At 38.9% G+C, this 22,679-nt stretch overlaps 1 protein-coding gene across 2 annotated transcripts in view; it reads right to left on the bottom strand.

The window, feature by feature from the left end:
* CPM (carboxypeptidase M) overlaps nt 1–15,890 on the bottom strand; it is a 50,185-nt gene extending 34,295 nt beyond the window's left edge. The window contains exons 1-2 of one of the 2 annotated variants that reach the window (XM_072146679.1): nt 15,730–15,890; nt 12,031–12,190 (exon numbers count right to left, since the gene is read on the bottom strand). In XM_072146679.1, the coding sequence (XP_072002780.1) occupies nt 12,031–12,190; nt 15,730–15,735 (166 nt within the window). In that variant the 5' untranslated portion in view covers nt 15,736–15,890. Of the gene's footprint in view, nt 1–9,979; nt 10,050–12,030; nt 12,191–15,729 lie in introns of those variants that run through there. The other variant, XM_072146680.1, reaches the window with a different exon arrangement.
* Nucleotides 15,891–22,679: the final 6,789 nt, after the last annotated feature.

The raw sequence follows: 22,679 nt of genomic DNA, 5'->3' as shown, positions 1-22,679 counted from the left end.
CAATGAGCTTGCCTTAGGTGTAAAAAAAAGTTGCAAAAGTGCACATGCACCACAAAAAGTCCCCAAAAAAGAAGAAAAAAAACAACACAAAACAATAGGTACATGTGTCCATATGTCTGCCATATTAGCACGCTGCTATTTTGAGAAGGGGGCCTTTATAATATCTGTATGCCCAAACTGGGATAAACAGCACGTAATCAAGCAGTACTTCATGAAAAACATAAATAACAAACAAAAATGGGACAAAAATTCTTCAGCTGAGAAAATACATTTTTAGATGAAACTTTATAAATATAACCTATTTTTAGAGTTTCCAGTTAAGCAGCTTAAACACAATGACATGGATGACGCATTCATGACTTCACAAGGCGAAACTCTCTTCTACTGTTGTATGACATGAATAATTGACCTCAAGAAAAATCTAATGTTTCAAGGCGCAGTATTCAATGCTGCTGCATACTGTAATCAAGACTTGTCTAAAATTTTCTCCATTGTAGGAGAGCAAGAACAAAAGGTGATGTTTTGTTTATTTATTAAATAAAACCTTGTCGAGGACAAGATATCACAGGAGCTCTCTGTAAAGAGGCTGAGGGGGTGTTAAAAATCAAATAAGAAATAAATGGTTTCTTAAACATAGAATTATACTTTTAATTGCATATTCTCCAAATATATATAACAAATTACAAATGAGGTGGAAGAAGACTAAATAGATCAGGTTTTTATTATTTACAAACATATGAATGGATCAAAACACTCAATATACATTTTATTAGTGCATTAAACTAAACACTATTGTCACTAGGACTTAAAAACACCCTTTAACCCCTTAAGGACGTAGCGTTTTTTCTCCACCTTCAAAAATCCATAACTTTTTCATTTTTCCATGTACAGAACTATGTACAGAGGGCTTATTTTACTTCACAGTGACATTATTTAGTATTCTATGCTGTGTACTGGTAAGCTGGAATAAAATTCCAAATGTGTTGAAATTGCCAATTTCTTGTGGGTTCAATTTTTACGACTTCCACTGTGCTCTCCAAATGATACATCTACTTTATTCTTTGGTTCAGTACGAACATGTTTGTGATTTTTTTAGTTTTTTTCATTTCTAGGGAAAGGGTGACAATTCAAATTTTTCGTTTTCTTTTTAAAATTCCCTATTTTTTAGACCCTTTAACCCTAGATGGTCGGATTGTGCATATACTGCAATACTTCTGTATTGGCGAATATAGCATTTTTACACACTGGGGCACATTTACTAAGGGCCTTGCGGCAGTTTTCTGTCGGACTTTGCACATTCTTTTTAGTGCAAACTGCTGGTATTTAAAGCGTAGCCATCATTTGAAATAATTTTTATATTATGTATGGGAGGATGTAGTGAACATTTTTCTAATACACTTCATTGACAAATTTGCTTTGTTTGTAAAAAAAAAAATCAAGCTACTCTCTTCTGTAGAGATGCGTATTCCAGCCTGTACAGTGTGTGTCTTTGGAGGCTGCATGACCTCAAATCTAATCTGCCTGTGTTTGGTTAAACAACTCTGGCAGTGCGGATTAATCCCTTTCACTTTCAGATCATGTTTAAAAAATTATGCTCAAAGCATACTGCAGCCAGGGAGAGAGCAGGAAGGGTTAGCTTTACAAACTAATGATAATGTGTTAATGAAGTATATTAGAAAAATGTTCACAACTGTCCCCTCCCTAAAATATCAAAAATCATCTGAAATGACGGTTACTCTTTAAGCACTGTTGTTAGTAGATGTGCCCCAGTATTCATTACAAAACCACAGATGCCATGCAGCCTCGGGTTTGAGAAGCGGCAGCCACAGAGACTCCGCCCAGTAGCCACAGAGCCCAATTATTTTTGCGCATCCAACCAAACAAAAAAAAAAAACATAAAAAGTGATTAAAATGTCACATTTACCCATGCATGATACCAATACAACTCTTCAGGAAAAACATAAACCCTTAAACAGCTCAATCAACAAAATAGTAAATACTCTGCTTAGTAGATAGCAATGCAAAATCAAGGGATTATTCTCTCCAAATGAGTTTTATTCTGTAGAACATATCTGACATTAAAAAAAACTATATAAATTAGATATTGCCGTAATCATACTGAACCATAGAACATAAGTAACATGTTAGCAACATGTCTATGTTATTTGGTGTGAAAAACACTAAAAAGGTAAAAATGTATTAGAGAAATTTTTTTTTGCAACCCCCACTAAATAAAAAGCTAATAAAGGTTAGAAGTCGATGTATTGAGACCCCAAATATAGTGTTACTGCAATCCTTGAGGGGTCTAGTTTTTTTAATGGTTTTTACTGCCATGCTATCTTAGGGGTTCAGCAAATGGGACACAGCACCTGAGATATTTTTCAGCAAAATCCGCCGAGCCACTTTATGTGCCCACAGAGCACTTTCTCACCATCTGTGGGATATTACTGCATCCTAAAGAAACTAGGTAACAAACTAATACCAATGTAAATACTTTATTTAAAACATCTGTGGTGGTAAAAAGCTCAATATAACCCTTGATACATTCCCTGAGTGGGGTAGTTTCAAAATAGGATCATTTATAGGGGGGGTTTCACTGTTCTCTTAGTACAGGAAGTTTTGAAATGTATAATGGCACCTAAAAACAACATCCTCAAAATCTGCCCTCCAAAACTTCAATGCCTCCTTCTGTTCTCTGCCCTGCTGTGCGCCCCTAAAGTAGTTTACATGCACCTGTGGGGTATTGCCTTACTCATCAGAAACTGCACTACAAAATCTGAGATGTGTTTTCTCATTTTACCCTGCATGAACATTTATATTTTCAGACTAAATAATAATTTTATTGTCAAATTCCAAATAGAACCTCCATGTTTTTTTAATTCTTGCGAGGTTCTTAAAGGGTTAACTCACTTAACAAAGACTGTTTTGAATAGTTTGAGGGTGCAGTTTTTAAAAATTGGGATATTTGTGGTGAGTTTCTAATCAATAGAACTTTGAAAACCCTTATGAAGCAGACATATGGTTAATGTTAATTAGCATATTGTGATACAGGCAGAGTTGAACAAACGGGCTGTGTCCTTAAGGCAAAAATGAGCTGTACCCTTAAGTGGTTAATGTTGTGGCATTATTCAAAATTGCGGACATTTCTGGATGAAGTAAACCAGTTATTTAAATTTGGTAAGGGGATGTTTACAATATAATCACTTAATAAAACTTACACTATATAACACTTTATTAAAGGAAACCTACCACTGCTAATGGTAGGTATTAGCTGTAAACACCGGGCACCAGCTCAGGGTGAACTGGTGCCGGAGCTTACCTTTTTCGGCTTAAAACACTAGCAAAGGTAAGCTTGGTGTTTACAGCTAATACCTACCATTAGCAGTGGTAGGTTTCCTTTAAGCCTATATTTTTTTGTCCCCATGGGGAACTTAATCGGACAGATGTTTCATCTTGTGTACAATCTACACTATACTTGAATGCAATTCACTGAAATTATTCCTCAAAATCTATTTACTATGTTCAAAAGGAAAAAAATTAAAAAGCAACTATGACATAGCATGCATTTATAAATAGAATTCTGTTGTCTACATGTTGTGATCCAAGAAGAAGTAGAACAAGGACAATAACTCAATACTGTCAAACTGGTTGATCAAGCTTTTGCACATCTAATATCTTTTGTTAGCACTAAACCTTTATTTTACCACAAAACATTTTATATTTTCATGACAGTTTTTATAACAGTTCCCTTTGATACCATATATACATATGTAGTTTTTGTGACAGACTCTTTAATCATCTGAGAACGGGAACAGAGTGCTTCATATGAAAACCTTCTCTTAGTTGCTGCCTGATCGCATTTATTTGTATAAAGTCTTTATCTTTTTGTACATTGCTGTTCACTCATGACACATTTCTATAATAAAGCCTTTATGAGATCTGAAAATTTGAATGGTTTTGTTGGTCAGGCTATATTTATACTTGACGTATATTGTTAGCTAGCATTAACCAGTATTGCAGCATTTGATTTTGTGACTTTTGTGTGTTATTTTGTTTGCCATTTCTATTATTTGTCCATCCCCTGCAGATCTGCTGTAATAAGAGGGAAGGTAGTAATCTGATAGTATGTCAGAATGAGTGGTAGTGGACCCACTGAACCGCAGCGAGCAATGAAGTAAGCCGACACCTGGGAGCAGAATCTAAGTGGCACCCTGTATTCACCAGACCCCGCCATAAAGTGGGTTCGACCTCGCAGCAGGGATACCACCAGGTCGTTCCACAGGTGCGACTTTGTCCGCGGTAGGGGCCAAATGAGGTACAAACAGGAGTGTAACTTGAGGAGGTGCAGGGGGGGCAAGAGGATTTGGGGGCCCATAAGGTGGCCCTTTCCCATATGTAAAAATTAGTACTATAAACAATACATTATAGTTGGGGCCCTGGCACAAACTTTGCACTGGGGCCCATCAGCTTCAAGTTACGCCACTGGGTACAATTACGGCAGACAAAGTCAGAGTTGATGTCAGCCAGGAGGTCAGGAACGGCAGCACAGGATCGGAGTTGGGAATGTAGCAGACGGTCAAGGCAGGCAGCAGAGAATCAAAGTTAGGAAAAAAAGCAGAGGTCACAACGGATAAATCACAAGAGTCTCAATAACAATGCTTTCTCTTAGGCAACTGGGCACAAAGATCCGTCAGGAGTCATAGGAAGAGGCAGGCTGTATAGCAGGGTAGCAGACGGCCACTTTAATTACAATTCCAATGCTACCTGCATCATGCTGCTAGCTTCTTCCTAGCCTGACATATATCTGGTATATTTAACATTAAATTCAGATTCAGCTTTCCTGATGTAGTTGTGACATCAGCTCAAGGAAATTAAGCCAGAACAGGACTGCATGTTTGTAATTTGCCGATCTGAAGCATGTGATGAGTCACATGCTTGTCACATCACTGCAGGTCCCACAGCCCCTCTCAACAAACGTCCAGTCATCTCTAGCTGTACTACATGGTTTTCCATGGCAACCAGAAAGCATGGCAAATGGAGATTAACCTGGGCCTCTAGGTAAAACCTTGAGAATTGCTTATTTTTGCTTAGTGCAGAGTTAGGTAAAAGTTTTTATACTTTACAGTTGTGCTTTAAGAACTTGTGTCTCAATGTAAATTGCTGCCTTTAGATTTTTGAATTTGGATTTATATTTGAATAGTTTTAGTTTTGTATTGATCTAGTTTATAAAATATACCCCTAAAAATCCTGGCTGTTGATGTGTCTGCCATTGCAACATTACATACCTGCCTCTCATCTCTCTGCCTTACTCCCCTTCTCTAGATGGGAAAATCTGCTGTCAATACTAAATCCCTGTGCCTTCACAAAGCAGAGGGTAAAGAGAAGAAAAAAACAGGCTGGGACTGCGCTGCTCAATGTTCACAGTGTTTAATTCAAATTCTCGATAGACAACGCGTTTCGGAAGGGGAATGCCTCCTTCATCAGGTCCGAAAAAAAAACAGTTTCTACAACAGATATAAAGATTTTATAAAATGTCTATTTAAAGTCAATAAGCATTGCTGAATTAAAATATAAAACTGAATATATATATATATATATATATATATATATATATATATATATATATGTGTATAAATATATAACACTAATGGTACATCGATAGATGGACATATAAAAATATAAGTAAGAACAAAATTTTACCATAAGCATACACATAAAAACCTAGTTGCACTTGAAGTAATAAATATAAATGGGTGCCTACCCTATTAAACTTTGTATGGTACGTCCCCAATAGATGTACTGGGAGATATTATGCTGTCCTAAAATGTGAATAAATGCCACATAAATTGAGTAAATTAGTATCTTGGTGACATGACAAAATGGGGCTCATTTACTAAGGGTCCGAATCTCGCATTTTGGCCGGGTTTCCTAAATTTTTCCGATTTGCGGCGAATTGCCCCGTGATTTTGGCGCGCGCGATCGGATTGACAGGCTTTAACGCAACAGAAATTGGGAGCGTGGCCGTTGGAAAAGCCGCGGAATTTAAAAGAAAATTTGTGTCGCAAACATAGCACTCACATACACCGAGACAGAGAAGGTGAACTCTGGCGGACTTCAGCGCAGCAGCGACTCCTGCTCAATATCGGGCGCACGACCTTAGTGAATCCCGGCAGAACCCGAATCAGCGTCGGAGAACGCACCGCGGGATCGCGACTGGACAAGGTAAGTAAATCTGCCCCAATGAGCTTAGGGATATATGTAAGTACCTTAGACGAAGTAAGATGAAGAGCTTTTAGTGGAAGAGAATACTGTGGGGAAAATAGAAGCATGGATAGTATTTAATAAATGATTTGGGAATCAGAGCGACAATACGGAGTAGGGGATTGGTACTCACATAGATATGAACGCGAGCCGGCATGGACGCTGTGTTTCACGTCACTGCCGGCTTTGTGGGAGATTTAAATAGGAGCCAGGAGGGTAGTACGCATGCGTCTGACAATACGCGCATGCATGATGTATGTAAGTGGGATAATACTGGAAGCGCAACTGCGCATGCGTCTGCATGCGCAGTATGTCCAGTAGAATCCCTCTTCTAATATATTAGCATTTTAGACATTATCATTTACCAATTGGCTCTCCATTTCATGCTTACCTTCTCACTATCCAGCGGTGATGTCCGTTCTATGCTCCGAGGCTAGCCCCAGTTTATCTGCATGTGCCTTTAATTTTCCAGGAACCCCCTTTGGTGGGGGAGGGGTTGGGGGTTTGCCGTATGGTCTGGCCTTACCCTGAATGTCAAGTGCTATGTCCTCAGCATATCCGAAAATAAAATTGACCTAGGCAGGTGCACTAAATACATCCCCTCTAATAAATTTAAGACACTAGTCCAGAAGATGTGTACACTAGACCTACTCCACAGCACATGGGAAGGGTCTGCAGATTCCACATTCTACCTCTGCCACTTAGCATTGGTCATTTTTAGTGAATGTTCACCTATTAGAGCCCCAGTTACAGGGGGAAACAACCCCATGTGAGGGCGGATAGTGATCAGAGCTGTACTGGATGTGATCAGACTAAACAGCACTGATTAACCCCTTGAGACCTGATGAAGAGGGAGGTGACATGAGGCAGGGGGCATGAATATTAAGCAGCCCATAGCGCCGGACATTGAGTATCCGCACTCTGGGCTGCTTTTAGTCTCTTTTTTAGATGAAAACATTAGCAAAGACCATTTGGATCAAGATACAAAGGAGATAAGGTGAGTATTTTTAGGAAAAAGCACAAGTTACAGAAGCTAAAGAGTGCAGGACCTAGTTTGTGCCATCCCCTTTCATTTTATTTATGCCATTCACTGCTCACTGCTGCCCTGAGGATAGATCCAAATGTCCTTAAACAAGTTTTTAGGGTTCAGGAAACTACTCCTATCATTACTCTGGGAGGAATTTAAATATTAAACAGGTCAGACTCACCATCTCTTGCACTCCCATTCAGACATGGAGCTGAACGTTAATGATGGTCACTGTTTGTATACAGAGGCCAGCACTGATGCAGTGTTGCAGGCTGAAGCGAGTGCTTGCAGTGTTGAGGAGATGTCACCGGCAGCCACTGTATACAGACAGAGGCTGGTAGTGACAGGTGATGCCACGGCTGCACAGGTGCACTAGAGAGTGAATATGAGTTTTGGTACTGTGCTTCAATCTTGTTGCAGAGCTGTAATAGGCTTACACAGAACTTAAAGGGGTATTCCCATCTGGGCATTCCCATTTGATTTAATTGCCATATATATACCTTTCTTTAATTGGATGTTATTAAAAAAAAATGTTGATAGCTTCCTCGGATACGACCACCTCACATTTCGGCAGGGGTGGCCAGAGATGCGATATTGAGCTCCTGAATACAGCAATCATTACCACAGGACGGCTGTGGGACATGCAGCTACTCCCAAACATTACATGTACCAAAACCTTTTGTGTCTTTGTGCAATCCCTCCACCAGAGGAGGTGGCCGTACTCACGGGCACAGTCTTGTTTCTAAGGGACCATATGACTGCATTTGTGAGAAATTATCTTCACACAGGTAAAAAAATTTTTAATAACATCTAATTGAAGAAATGTATGTATATAAATATATATATATATATATATATATATATATAAATATATATATATATATATATATATAGCAGATTCATGAAGCTGAATGTTTATGCCCAGACGAGAATACCCCTTTAATCTGTGGCAGTAACTGAAGCATAAACCGAAGGCTCAGCTTTGGATTTCAGAAACAGATTTACACACATTTAATAAATCTACTCAGTTGTGGACATGTAAAAATTAATGAATTGTGCACAAAATCCAGGAGATGACTTTTTAAAGACACAGAATAGAGAGTCAATTTGTGCACATACTCAGCCTGTTGTCATAGCAGCATTTTACATTTGACCTGTTTTGCCATTTCTTCTTATGTGACTGGTGAAACTAGAAATATTTCAGTGACATTCTCATGGACAAAATTTTGCGAGCTATGAAATATTTGTTTTTTCGTTAAAGTTGCCATGTGTGGACGGTGGTGGGGTTGTAGCACTGAACAGGAGGGGGGGAGGGAGTTTGGCATAAGCGATAATGAAAAATGCCTTGCAACTCTTTAGCACCATGCAAATGTATGGTCCAACTTGATTTACTAATGTTTTACCAATTTAATTGAATAAAACCATGGCATTACCATTTTCCAAGTGGCATAACACTTTTAATTTGTGGTCTATAAAGCTCGTTAAGGGCTTGTTTTTTTTTTACAGAATATGTTGTACTTTACAACAGTCCATTTTCATATAGATACATTTTTTATATATTTTATTTTATAGATACATTTTTATGATTACAGTGTAGGCTTTGCTGCATCCTGGGGAAGCAGGAACTTTGTACATCATATTTCAATACCATGCACAAAATTTAGACCCTAGCAGTGATATCGGTCCATGCCTCAGGACATCATGGTCCTTGGTTAAGCAGCAGCGTGAAACTGCACTTACATTCCTTTGTTCAGTTAAAACCACATCACAACTGATTACAATGCAATTTTAACTGCAATGTATGAACACACATTTACTACACTGAGGCTGGGGTAGGGAAAAGGTACAGAGAACAATGGGGCAGACTTATCAAGCTGCCTAAGAGTAAGCATGTGCTTAGTTGCCCATGGCAACCAATTACAGCTCAGCTTTCATTTTACCAGTGCTCATGCATATTTTAAAGGGGAGCTATAATTGGTTGCCATGGGCAACTAAGTACATTCTTACTCTTAGGCAGCTTGATACATCTGCCCCAATATTCTAATGAATATACCAGGCCCACATTTATTAACGTGACTTTGCAGTAGAAGTAACATGCAAACTGCTTGTATTAAAAAGTGTCTCGCCAGTTTTGTGTCACGGCTGCACTGTGTCCGACAAGACAAAAAAAATGTGCAACTATAGAGGCATGTTAGTGTTTAGTTGGAGATTGCACCACATTGCTGCAGCATGAATAAAATGCACCTAATAGAAAATGGTGCACACTACCAGAGCAGTGCAGGATCCATCACATTATTGAAATCCCTGCACCAATTTTGATGAATCTGACACACCCCAGAAGCAAATTGTACAAAGTCCAGTTTTCACTATTTATGATAAATGGGCCATAATGTACAAAACATAAACAGAGCTCTGTCATTTTCAGGTCCAAGGTAGGATTAGAAAACACATAATTTGCTACATGATATTGGATAAATATTAGATTAATTTCACCCTTTATATAAATATTAACTTGAAAATACTGTAAGCCTCACAGCACGTAAAGACATGTAAAACATGATAAAGTAAGTACAGCACCATAATGCCCCCGAGCTACCAAAACCAAACAAACAATACCAGCTCTGGAGAGCCAAACGTCAGGAGTGATCTACATTACACTCACTGGAGACAGTTATTCCATAATCTACTTACAGTCACAGTTTCCTCTATATTACGATCATTTTATTTATTCAATTAGGAAAGCTTGCCCTCCAAGGACAAAGAGTCTTTGTACATGCAAAAGACTGGGTGCTGGTTACCAATGTGTTTCACTGGAAACATAGATGCGATCAAGCCCCGCCCCTGGGCATTTTGATTGGATGTGTAAATGCCATCCAAACACCATGTTTGAACAAATCCTCACTTCATGTTCAGCTCTCATCTTTCACACCCGATAAATGAAAGCAACTATTTGATTGGTTTTAAAATAAAAAAAACTCCACCTACCCCCCAGAGAGTACTGATCATGAGGCCTGGTGCTGGAATGCTTCAACATTATAATCATATTACATAATCAAGAGAGATTTCATGGGGTGCCAATTATTAGCATAGCAAAAAGAGGCTTGTCACTTACTATATGGTAAGCCCGTTAACTGAATGACTAGTACATTGTGGCATACTGCTGAAGCCCTGATCCTTGGCAGGGAAAGCAATCCATTGGGGCTTCAGAAGCTGAATGTATAAGGATGTGTGGATAGCATGCAGTTTTGCAATGTAAGTGTTTTCAGACATACATTTCTATTTACCACAGATCTGTCAATAGAGAAAACTCATTTTTTATGTTTAAGCAAATAAGCAACTAAGTGCACCTTCATCTGTCATCTTGAATGAGATTCAATCTATGTGTAAAGAAGCTATGCTGGATGAAGCTAGGCAGCAACTCAAGAAGCTACAATAAGTTGCTGGGAATCATTCATATTGACCCAGAGAAAAAAGTTTTATGTTATGTAGGTTCCACAATGCATCACACATATATTAGAAAAAAACTACCTCCAATTTGCAAGCTTTTGAAATATACTGTACAAAAAGGGTTAATAACCGGCGAAAAAGTTTGGTAATTAAAATGGAAAACAGGTGCAATAATAAGGGGTTAATGTCCGTTTTTGGTTCTATTAATTTTGTCTGGTCTGTAGCCTGTAATATTATTAACGGTACGATCTGAGTTACACATTATTATTAATTGTCTTATGTTCGGTGTATATTTTATATCTAGTATGAAAAGCTAAGCAATTAATAAAAACCATCGAGCTGTGTTCATTGTTATAAAATGCTATTCTAGTATAAATTGATTATTATTTGTTTTACTTTGTTCATCAAGCAGGATAAACAAGGGGAAAATGCATAATGAAAGAAGCAGCATCTTAGGCCCCTTCCACACTTGCGTTGCAGATCACGTCAGAGTCTGATCAGGGTGCGATCAGGGTTTGGTCAGTGAAAAACGCACATTTTGCATCATAGTGCAATCAGTTATCAGAGTTTGTTCAGTGTCTCAGTTATTCACGCGCGTTTTCAATGCAATTTTAATGCAATTTCAATGCGTTTTTCACGTGCAGAAAATGCGTGTGAAATGGACTCAGGACTGAGCTCTATCTTTTCTATGGCAATTGATGCGTAAATAAAACGCATTGCACTTGCATTGCACTTGCAAGTGTCTCAGAGTGCAATGCGTTTTTGATGCGTCTCCATAGACTTGTATGGTGCGTTTTTCACGTGCGTGACTTGCAAAAGTAGAGCATGTCGAGATTTAAACGCGCGTTAAAAAAAACGCGCGTGTGCGCGTGAAAAAGAATGCAAGTCTGAAAAGACCCATTTGTTACAATGGGTCAGAGTGCAATGCAAGTTATGCACGTCAAAAGCACACGCAGAAAACGTGCGTGAAAAACGCAAGTGTGAAAGGGGCCTTAGACTTGTATGGTGCGTTTTTCACGTGACTTGCAAAAGTAGAGCATGTCGAGATTTAAACGCACGTTAAAAAAAATGCGTGTGTGTGCGTGAAAAAGAATGTAAGTCTGAAAAGACTCATTGGTTACAATGGGTCAGAGTGCAATGCAAGTACTGCGTGTCAAAAGCACGCGCAGAAAACGCGCGTGAAAAACGCAAGTGTGAAAGGGGCCTAATAGAGATGCAATAATTTTCATTTTTTACACAGAAAAGCTGTATAAGCCCTTTCAATCTCCCTATCAAACATAATACAGTAATCTTACCTTCCACTGACTTCCCAATACTGTAAAGATAAGTTATTGCAGGGTATCTTGAGTTGAAATCCTTTAAAATAGCTTCTAATTGTGAAGAATTGTGATAGGTGAAGTCTAGACTTTGTACAAGGAGAGGGAGAAGTCCCAGCCATATAAGTGACACAGCAGCCTATAATAGAAAAATATCAGAATTTCAGCTGGTGTAGTTTTGTGCTGGTGAATTTACAACTTATAGAGCAACAGCATTTAACAAATGAAAGTTTATTTTAGGAAAAATCCTTGGTGGAAGTGAATGAAACAACAGAAGCACCCAGAATGTAACAGACGTTACCAATACATACATAATGTAAAATCAATTTTAATTGTCTGGGTAAAGGGCCCATTTACAAGTTAACGAATGAGGAGTCCTAACTAGAATTTGAAGTTATTCACTTCAACCATCTAAGATATGAATAACCTTGGATACAATGTTATAGCATCCTTTGCCATCGTATCAAGATTAGGCCAAATACAAAATGCAGATCTGTCTGCACAGCAATGAGGGGTTAGAGGCGTTATTTATAATATTCCAAGGTATTATTACAAATAACCCCACTTGAGTAGGGCCCTACTGCTAGAGCTGATGTGTCCTCCCAAATTTTGACTTATTGAACATATTTTTATGATATATTTCATGCTATGTACAACATTATGTTCTATTTTGAACTTTTATGTGATTTGGGAATTTTCATATTTGCCATATAACATATAATAAATAAGACATGACCTTTAAATGCCCATAGTTGAAAAACCTTGGCAGGAGTGCCAATACATTTTAATTATCCTTTATATACAGTTAAATTCATGGAGATGGAATATATACTCGAGTATAAGCCTAGTTTTTTAGCACAAAAAATGTGCTGAAAACCCAAACTCGGCTTATACTCGACTAAAAAAATATAGGTTTTACCAGGTTTTTGTGGCAAAATTAGGGACCTCGGCTTATACTTGGGTTGGCTTATACTCGACTATATACGGTAAGTTGTAGCACCTTCCCAGGTTCACTTAACCAAATTTTTAATGAATTTAGCCTTCTTAACCTGCTGCTACAACAATTTTCCAGCAGACACAGAGAAGCTAACTTAGATACATATTAGTAATAATAACATATGATGTCAGCAGGTTGTTTTTTTGGCAAATGAGCAATCTGTAACAAATACCTTCTTAACTTTATGTCACTTATACTAATGATGTCTACTCATGTGGCAGATAGACCTTTGGGAGTCATAAGACACCAGGGCCTGGGTGTGGCTGCTACCTCAGCATACCTGTATTAAGCTATGCCCCTAGAGGATCTTGAGAAGTTTTTTAGGTGGTATTTTTCCTCCAAATCTGTTGCAAAAAATGTCCCATGAATTTCGGGCAGGTTTGCACAAAGATTAGTTTCATATAAGGAGATTATCTGTATTTGTTTTATTAACTGAAATCCTCCGTAGGAAAAAAAAGAAGCATCTTTCCATCAACAGTGCAACTACAACCAGGCTTGGCGCTAGCTGTCAGACTGGGTAAGTGGTGGCAAACTCACCCTGTCACGTCTCTGTGGGCTATGGCCCCGTCTGCAGCAGATAAGCTGCCCTAAATAACAGTCCATTAGTGACCCAAAGGGTGCTGTCACACGATGCGTTCTTGGACCATTTTTAAATGAACTGAAAACGGATGCGTTTGTTTTTTTTAATCTGTTTCACAAATGCCTACAATTCTAGAAATTAAGAAAAAACAGCTCAAACCAGCCAAAGCAGTGGAAAACATTCAAAAACGCATGCATTTAAAATCGCATGCACTTTTAAACAGAGTGAAAACACATGCTTTAAAAAGGTCCAAGTAGCAGCACCCTTAGGTGTAGCAGCACCCTCAGGCCGGTGGCACACGTTGCGTTTTGAACCCATTTTTGGGGCGTTTTTAAGCAGACCGTTAAAAAACGCATATGTTGCGTTTTGTAATGGACTGCTTAAAAATGGCCCAAAAACGGGTTCAAAATGTCACATGTGCCCCGGCCTTAGGTGACAGGGTAGACTGCGTCCGGCAGCTGCTGGATGGTGGAGCAGACAGGTAACTGGAATTCCGATATAGACCAGTGTTCACACTGCTATAGCACATGCAATTTTTCCCAACTATGGTTTGGACAAAAACTGGTCACATTGAGAGACAAGAATATTTTTTTTTCCTTTTTCAGTAATATAGTTATCAAAACCATTATTGTAAAATAAGGTACACAAGGTCAACCCAGTATACACTGAAATATATGTGCAATTATATGCAAATATATGTAGAGCTGCAATTATGGTAGATTTTGATTCTAGTATATGTATCTTTCTTTAGATGATACAATACAAACATGTACAAATTATTCTTGAAGCAATAAAATTCAAGATTTAGTTAATATTAGAGTGTAACAATTATTCAAAATGTATGTTGTTCTTGTGTGCTTATTTCCCATTAATACCAACTATAAAAGTTAACATTAATGCTTACACAATACAGGTCTAGAAAAAAATGTGAAATATCCAAAATAATTTTTACATTGCAGGGCAGCAAACAGAAAAATCTGTTAAAATGAATTATGGTTTTATGTATCTAGCTATCTACATATATGTATGTATCTAGCTGTCTATCAATATGTATGTATATAGTTATCTATCCAGTAAGTATGTATCTAGCTATCTATCCAGTAAGCATGTATCTAGCTACCTATCCAATATGTATATATGTGTCTAGCTGTCTACATATATAGGTATGAATCTAGCAATCTCTCCAATAACTATGTATGTGTCTAGCCATCTACCCAATACATGTGTATACATCTAGCTATCTGTCAAATACATGTGTATGTATATATCCAGTAAGTATGTGCTAGTTATCTATCAATATGTACACATCTAGCTAATTACCAATATATATGTATCTTGCTATAGCTCCTAACTATGTATGTATTTAGCCATTTATCCAATATATGTGTCTACATCAATATATATGTATCTAGTTATTTCTCTTATGTATTCATTTCGACATCTATCCAATATATGCAAATTCATCTAGCTATCTATCAATATATATGTATCTGGCTATCTAGCAAAATGTATGTAGCTATCTGTCAAATGCACGTGTATGTATATATCCAATATGTACGTATCTTGCTATCTATGGATCTATCTATCTATCTATGTATCTATCTGATAACTATTCATGTATCTAGTTTTCTACCAATATGAATATTGCTATCTAGCTATCTAACTATCTATCTAATATCCATCCATCTATCTATCTAATAACTATTCATGTATCTAGCTCTCTATCAATATGAATATTGTTATCTATCAACTATTAATGTATCTAGGTATCTATCAAAATAAATATTGCTATCTGTCTATCTATTTACTGTTCATGTATCTAGCTATCTATCAATATGAATATTGCTATATCTATCTATCTATCTATCTATCTATCTATCTATCTATCTATCTATCTATCTATCTATCTATCAACTATTCATGTATCTAGCTCTCTATCCAATATGAATGTATCTAGCTATATATCCAATATGAATGGCTGTAGCTATTGTGTACTGTATATCACAGCAGAATATGCTGAGTGACAAGTCCCTTGTAAGTACAGTAGCAGTTCCTAGAAAGTTTGCAGTGTCTGGTGGCTACAAGAAGTCAGGTGTGTTACCGTCATCTCCTGGTCGGGCAGTGCCAGTGACAAGTCTCCTGTGGGAAGTTTCTGTGACCCCTGCTGCTGCCCGTTGCCCTCGCCCGGCTCTGCTCCCTCCTGGTCACCTCCCAGCACGGGGCACTGTGCTCTTTTTCTCCCAGTTGCTTCCTGGGACACTCTGCACTATCGCCGCCTAGCGGCTGTTGTGTGCCACTTCTCTGGCTGTTCAGGACCATCTTCCTCACTAAATAGTTTTCCAGGGTTGGGTGACAAGCAGCTTGTTATGTGAATGAGGGGAGGATCGTGTACACACAGGAAGCAGGACGAATGATGAGCTCCTTCTGTAAACTCAACGTGTGTGTTACAACATGTTCTGAAGAGGGCATCACATGTCTACCTATGCACCTAATCTGTGGTAAGAGGCTTCCATCCTCCCCAACCCCAACACATATTCATGATTTAATGCTCTACTAATACTAAATATGGGCTATGCCATAATGGTAGATATTGCAATGTCATTTTTCCTTACGATTAAAAAAACTCTCAATACTGGAATATTAGGAGATAATATCAGCAGAGCTCCCACAACTGGAATTGCCATTGTTGCCTGAAAGAAAGATGGTGCAATAATTGGAGTTTTGAAGGCTCAAGCTGAGCAGCCTAATGATGTGTCCTTGTGTCCTATAACAAAGTTGGCATTCCTACCTAAATGATCCTGAAAACATCTTAGGTAGTTCTGATGCTAAAGCAAAATATTCTGCACAAATTCCCCCTTGTTATGTTAACACAAGCCCAAGACTAGATATTAATCAATGTCCCACTTCAGAGCCTATGTGCTAGTGTGTAGCTTTTGGTAGCTGGCTCCAATTTAGGGAACACCATTACAGTAGTGGCACCTGATGAGTTTCCTCTCTTTCCTCTCATGGATAGAGATTCATCAGACGGACAGTTTAAATTAGGTTGTGACAGCATTAGTTAAAGCATTACCCCCTTTCCCCGCCAAGTTTCATTTGACCACAATTTGGGCAGCCAGATCACGGTCACAATTATGGCTGTGTGAATAAAGCCTTAGGTAGCAGCCGTGGAGATCTGTGTAACCATAGCTTTTTATGTGTGTGTTTAGTGGCAGCGGACTAAAAACTGCAGTTATTGGCGATTGTCCGGGTATTCCTTAAATCTAGATAAAACAGAAGCGCTTATATTACAAGGTCTGGCAAGATGGTAAACTTTCCTTTGAAGTGGAAAACCTCTTTCCTTACATACCTGAGTGTACAGATCTCCAAACAACCTGTCAAGTTGTATAACATAAATATAACTCCCTACATATAGAATTTAGAGCAGACACTCTCCAAATGGCAACACCATTCTCTTCTTTTTATAGGTCGGGCCAACCTACTAAAAATGGTGGAATTCCCTAAACCTATCTCTTGCAATCCCTACCCATAAGGCCGATGACACACGTGTCGTTTTTGTTGTGTTTCTGCTGTGATTTTGAAAACGCATGTGTTTTTCAAATGTTTGTTTGTATTTGTGTTTTTAGAAACGCAATGTTTGTTTTGCGTTAATTGCATGCAGCTGTCTCTTGGAATTTGTAAAAATGCAGTGATCTTGTGCATGTAATCACATGCGTTTCAAAACGCAGACCACAAACGCATGCGTTTTAAAAAACGCAACCGCTTTTAAGAACGCAATGAAAACGCACCTCAAAAAAGAAGACAAAAAAACGCAGGGGAGAAAACGCCAAGTTAAGACACTTTAAATTAAAACCCATTGCAAAATCCAATGTGCAAATATGATTTTTTCATTGATGCAAAAATGCAATGAAAAAAACGTCACGTATGTCACTGGCCTAACTCTGATACCGAAAGACAAATAGAATTAGCTATCTGTACCAAAGGTTCATTTGGGGGGGACATCTCGTCTGAGGATTGCATTTTACATCCTCCAGCAGCCAAAGCTTAACAGTGGACTTAACTTCCCTAACATCAGGGCGTATAATTTAACAGCTAAAATGTGAATCCTTTGAGACTGGAAAGACAGCACCTCAGTATACACTGACGTTTTATAGACCATAAAACACCCAAGGTTAACACCTTGCCGCATGGATGCGTCTGACTAACCTGTTACATCCCACTTGTGACCGCCTGACTACACAGATTCGGACAAATCCCTTGTTATTGTTCTCATGGCGTGCATGGTCAAGGGTGAGGCGCCACCAGGGCTGGATTATGGTCGGTGGGGACCCCCACTGAATGGAGTACAGACAGGGTATAGCTCCTGAAGGCCATGACAAATGTGTACAGATCTCTGCCTTTCAGAACTTAAGGACTAAGGTCTCTGCCTTTGTCACACTTTCAGGAGATGTACTGCAGTTATGGTTCTGCTCTTACATCACTCCTGTTGGAGGGTTTCATATGGGCATATAAGATAGAACCGCATGCTGGTGGTGTCATGGCAAGGGCGCCAACTTGTACGGCTGTATGTGAGAATGTCCGGTCATCCAACCCTTCTAGCATTTAATTATGGCCTTTACTACAAAGTATCTAACAAATTCTGTCCGTTATGTCTGTTTCTGACACAGAAACTCAGCGTAGCACCAAAGGCTGTCTGCAATTGTTGGCGGCGGTGGCAGCGGTAGGTTGCAAACGCATTCTCCAAACCTGGCTCAGCCCCACGGTGCTCCCCTTTGGGCTGTTTTTAGACAAACTCACTTTCATAATGCACATGGATTGGATAGAGGCCATCATGAGTATGGAGAAGCAGGTACACTCTATCTTTTTTTTGTTTTTAACAACATACTATACAAGTTCCAAAATCTAGCCTGATGGGCATTGTTACAATATCAATCATTACAAATGGGCATTGAGGTTACCATAAATGAAATTACAAACACATATCATTTACTTTGAATATATGCTCAATCTCCTAATATCTTTTCATCCTTATTTGGTTCAATATTGCATGAACCAGGCTGTCAGTATCTTTATGACCTTTATAAGTCTCTTTGAGACCTAAACAAAATGTAGCCTGAAGCAGCGGCAGTGGAAAATACTTAACTGTAAACACATACAACAGTAAATAACATATTAACATATTGAACCTGGCCCAGAACTATTGGTTGGTTATATTTATTTACTCTTGTTAATGTATACTATGGATCCACCTATCCCATTGGGAATGGAACTTCTGGGATTTATTTGATTGAAGAACAATAGCTTGCAAGTCTTGTTGATTTGGGAAATGACTTCCCCTATGTCAGCACACCCTGTTTCTTTCCAATGTCTAGTGATAATAATTTTTGTCGATAGCAATATATGGGCCATTAGTGTTTGGATTTTAGGCGGAGTATCTTCAAGGTTTAGAATAAGTAAATCTGTGGCTGGAGAAGGTGCCACATTTTTTATGCCATAGCTCTTAATTACCTCATATGTTTTACACCAAAGGCTGTGGATTTTTGGGCAGGACCATAATGTGTGCAGCAGGGAACCTTTTTGGCCCCGTTCTCTCCAGTAAGCTGTGGGTGATGTGGGGTAGTTAATCTAACTGGTGAGAAATAGGTACAATCTTTCTTTAGTACTTGGGGAAGTTTTATTACTGTACTGTAGTCAGAAATGAGGAAAGACATCAGGAATTGCTTTATTACCACACTGTGACCACAGGAGCGGCAGCTTGTAGGAGATCCCCCTATAGAACTTGACTGCTCCTTGGTCAGACAAGAGAATATGCACTGAACAGCACTTGATAGTAGTAGTGTTGTTATGATACACCATGCTTGGATTGAGGTGGGGAAGCTTGTCTTCCAGGGATGAGATGATGGGCAAGTTTCACGTTTCTTTTTTCTTTCCCATCAGAACTGGGGCAGGATGCCACATCAGGATACAGGACTGCTTACTTGGATAACTCTCTGTTAGTACTGACTGCTGTATGGAGAACGAGTAGAGCCATACAGATTCTGGTGAATGACCCAGCTGTGAAGTATTGCTGTATGATTAATGAAATTACTTTTATTTTCATATGATTGCTGAAACTAAGATGATGCCAGATATGGATGAAAGTTGATCACAGAGCAGAAATTACGAAGAAGAAATATCCAGTTGGACGCAAAGAGTTGGTTGATAAGTAAAAATTCCAGGTTTTATTTCATCCATTTAAAAAACAGCAATAAACAGCACAGCACGTGGGACATATAGAAAAACATGAAGGCTACAGGCCTAGGTTTTTTTTGGTACAAGACCTTATTCATGGCTTCACAGTTGATTACAGTACACTCCTCTGCACCGAAGAATGTAAGACTGCCTGGGCTGATGTTTTATATACACCACCAGTGATTTACGGATACTACCTATTCCAGGGAAAGAGATGCCATTTGCTTCTGCAATGCCCATGTGATAATTTACTAACCAATGAACTATGGACATTACTTCTTTATCCCTAACTAACCAAGCCCAGGTCTGGCCCCACTGAATGTTTCTGTATAATCCTTTGTGAAGCCAATAAAGCATCTCACATCTGCCGAGCCTTGCATGGCATCAATTCTCCACAGAGATTGAGATCTTATAACATACTTCTGTTTTGGTGTGAATTCTTTGAGCTCACTCTGTGGATTAATAGAGGGCAAAAAGGGGCAAAACTTGACACAGCCTACGCCCTTTATTTTGGGTCTTTGACCCATTGGGGGTCATTTACTAAGGGCCCGATTCGCGTTTTCCCAACGTGTTACCCGAATATTTCCGATTTGCGCCAAATTTCCCTGTATTGCCCGGGGATTTTGGCGCACGCGATCAGATTGTGGCGCATCGGCGGTGGCATGTACGCGATGGAAATCGGGGGGCGTGGCCGAACGAAAACCTGATGGATTCAGAGAAACCGCCGCATTTTTTTAAAAAAAGTGTTGCGGAACTCGCGCTTACCTTCACTAGATATAGGCCGGTGAACTTCAGTGCATTCCGGCGGGCCTCGGGGAACTTCAGCACAGCAGCGGCGCCACCTGGTGGACGTCGGAGGAACTACCTTACTGAATCCCGGCCGGACCCGAATCCACCGCAAAGAACGTGCCGCTGGTTCGCGAATGGACCGGGTAAGTAAATCTGCCCCATTGTGTATCTTGTAGGCCCTATGTTGGGGTCTGTTCACTTAATTCAGAAAAATCAATAAACAGTTTTAAAAAAACCTGTGATCTGTAAAATTTTAGTCGGTAGCTGGACTGTTTGCAGTTTGATTTCATATACCTAAGAGCACAGCAGATGAAGGAGGCTCGCCCAGGGTCCAGCAACATTTCAGGAATATAAATGCATTTTCACATCCTGCTTTTACACAGCTGTCCATGGCTGCTACCTAACATTGCTACAGTGTTGTATGGTCAAAAGTGATGGATTCACTTTAACAAATGTTGCTACAAGTTTAGCACTTCTGTTCTGAGATGTTACTCTACTTTCTACAACACCTTTCCCCTATGATCAGCTTACAGGGTGCTACATGGGCATTTGAAAACTAGTGGAGTGTGTGGAGTAAAAATATTCAATCTAGTGGAGGAGTGTGTGGAGTAAAAATATTCAAAATTTTGAATAAAAAATAAACAGTTAAATTGGTTGAATATATATTGAAAATAGTTTTTGCCCAATTAACCCACTAAAAAGTTTTAAGACACTATTCTGTAGTTTTTTAATGCCAAGACTCCTAAGTCCATAGTTTTATAAATTGCCAGAATCGTGCTGGCAATGCACGATGCCGTCTAGAAGATGACAGATCCCTTCTCACATTGCTCATTCTTAGGGACCCTCGTTGCTATAACCAATCAAAGCCTTTTCTGAGCAGTTTCCTCAGTTTGGTTTTCCCTTCCTGAAGGTGGGTTTCTGCACTTCTCAATAAATGTCAATGACTCACTTTATTTCCATGAATAAGCATTTAAAGGTTAGGTATAAATATTTAACAGTGCGGTGACTGTGTATAACTGTGGTTGGGCAGAATGATTTCTCCTAAAATGTGCAGGGTGAACACTACAGTTTATAGTGACTATAGTGACAGTTGAAACCTGATACATTTTTCCCAAACTTTATGGTATATTGGTCAATTTGTCATAGCTTGATTGATGAAAGCACAGCTGCTGAGACAACCAACATTCTTTTAATGTGTGTGGTCTGAGACAGAATATTGTGCACTTTATTAACCCCACAGTAATGCGGCCTGAAAAGGATGTAGTGACTGGGCATTTTTAGCAAATTTTCATATGTGCCGGATTAAGGGCCATAACTTTTTTTTTTGCATGCTACCTTAAAGTTTTTTGCAGTGTTTTTTTTTAGGACACATAAAGCTAGTTAAAAAGGTAATAAAAGTTTTTAAAAATTTTATTCATTTTTATTTTAATTTGGGGTTAAAAGTGGAAAAAAAGCTTTTTTTGTAATTTATAGTACTTTTTTTTCAAATTAACTCAAAATAAACATCATTTATGAATTCCCTATTTTGTATTTGTCATTTTGATATATAATTGGCCTTATTTACTAAGGGTCCCATTTCCGTTGGGTTTTCCGGCGTTTTCGGGGATTGCGCCACTGGGACAGGCATTTATAAGGGGATTATGTTGCATGTGATCGGATTTTGGCATATGGGCGCTGGGTTTCATGCGTCAGAAATCAGGGGGGGGGAAAGGGGGAGGCCGCCGGACGATTCGACAAATTTGTACTAAGCGCGGAATTTAACATTTAAATTGTGTCACAAGACAATGCACTTACATACACCGGGATGAAGAAGGTGAACTGTGGCGGACCGGAGCAGAGAAGCCACACATGCAGGATATCGGGCGCACGATCTTAGTGAATTGCGCCGGAGTCTATGATCGTTGGACAACGCACAGCGAGTATTGCCATAGGACCAGGTAAGTAAATGTGCCCCAATATGTATAGTCTCGGGCAAACGGGGCTTTTTTAGCGTAGCAGGGAATTTTTTTTTTTATTATGTGGGGAAATGTCATT

This window comes from Engystomops pustulosus, chromosome 4, assembly GCF_040894005.1.
Source record: "Engystomops pustulosus chromosome 4, aEngPut4.maternal, whole genome shotgun sequence".
NCBI classification, from domain to species: Eukaryota; Metazoa; Chordata; class Amphibia; order Anura; family Leptodactylidae; genus Engystomops; species Engystomops pustulosus.
This window is presented reverse-complemented; position numbering and strand designations above follow the sequence as displayed.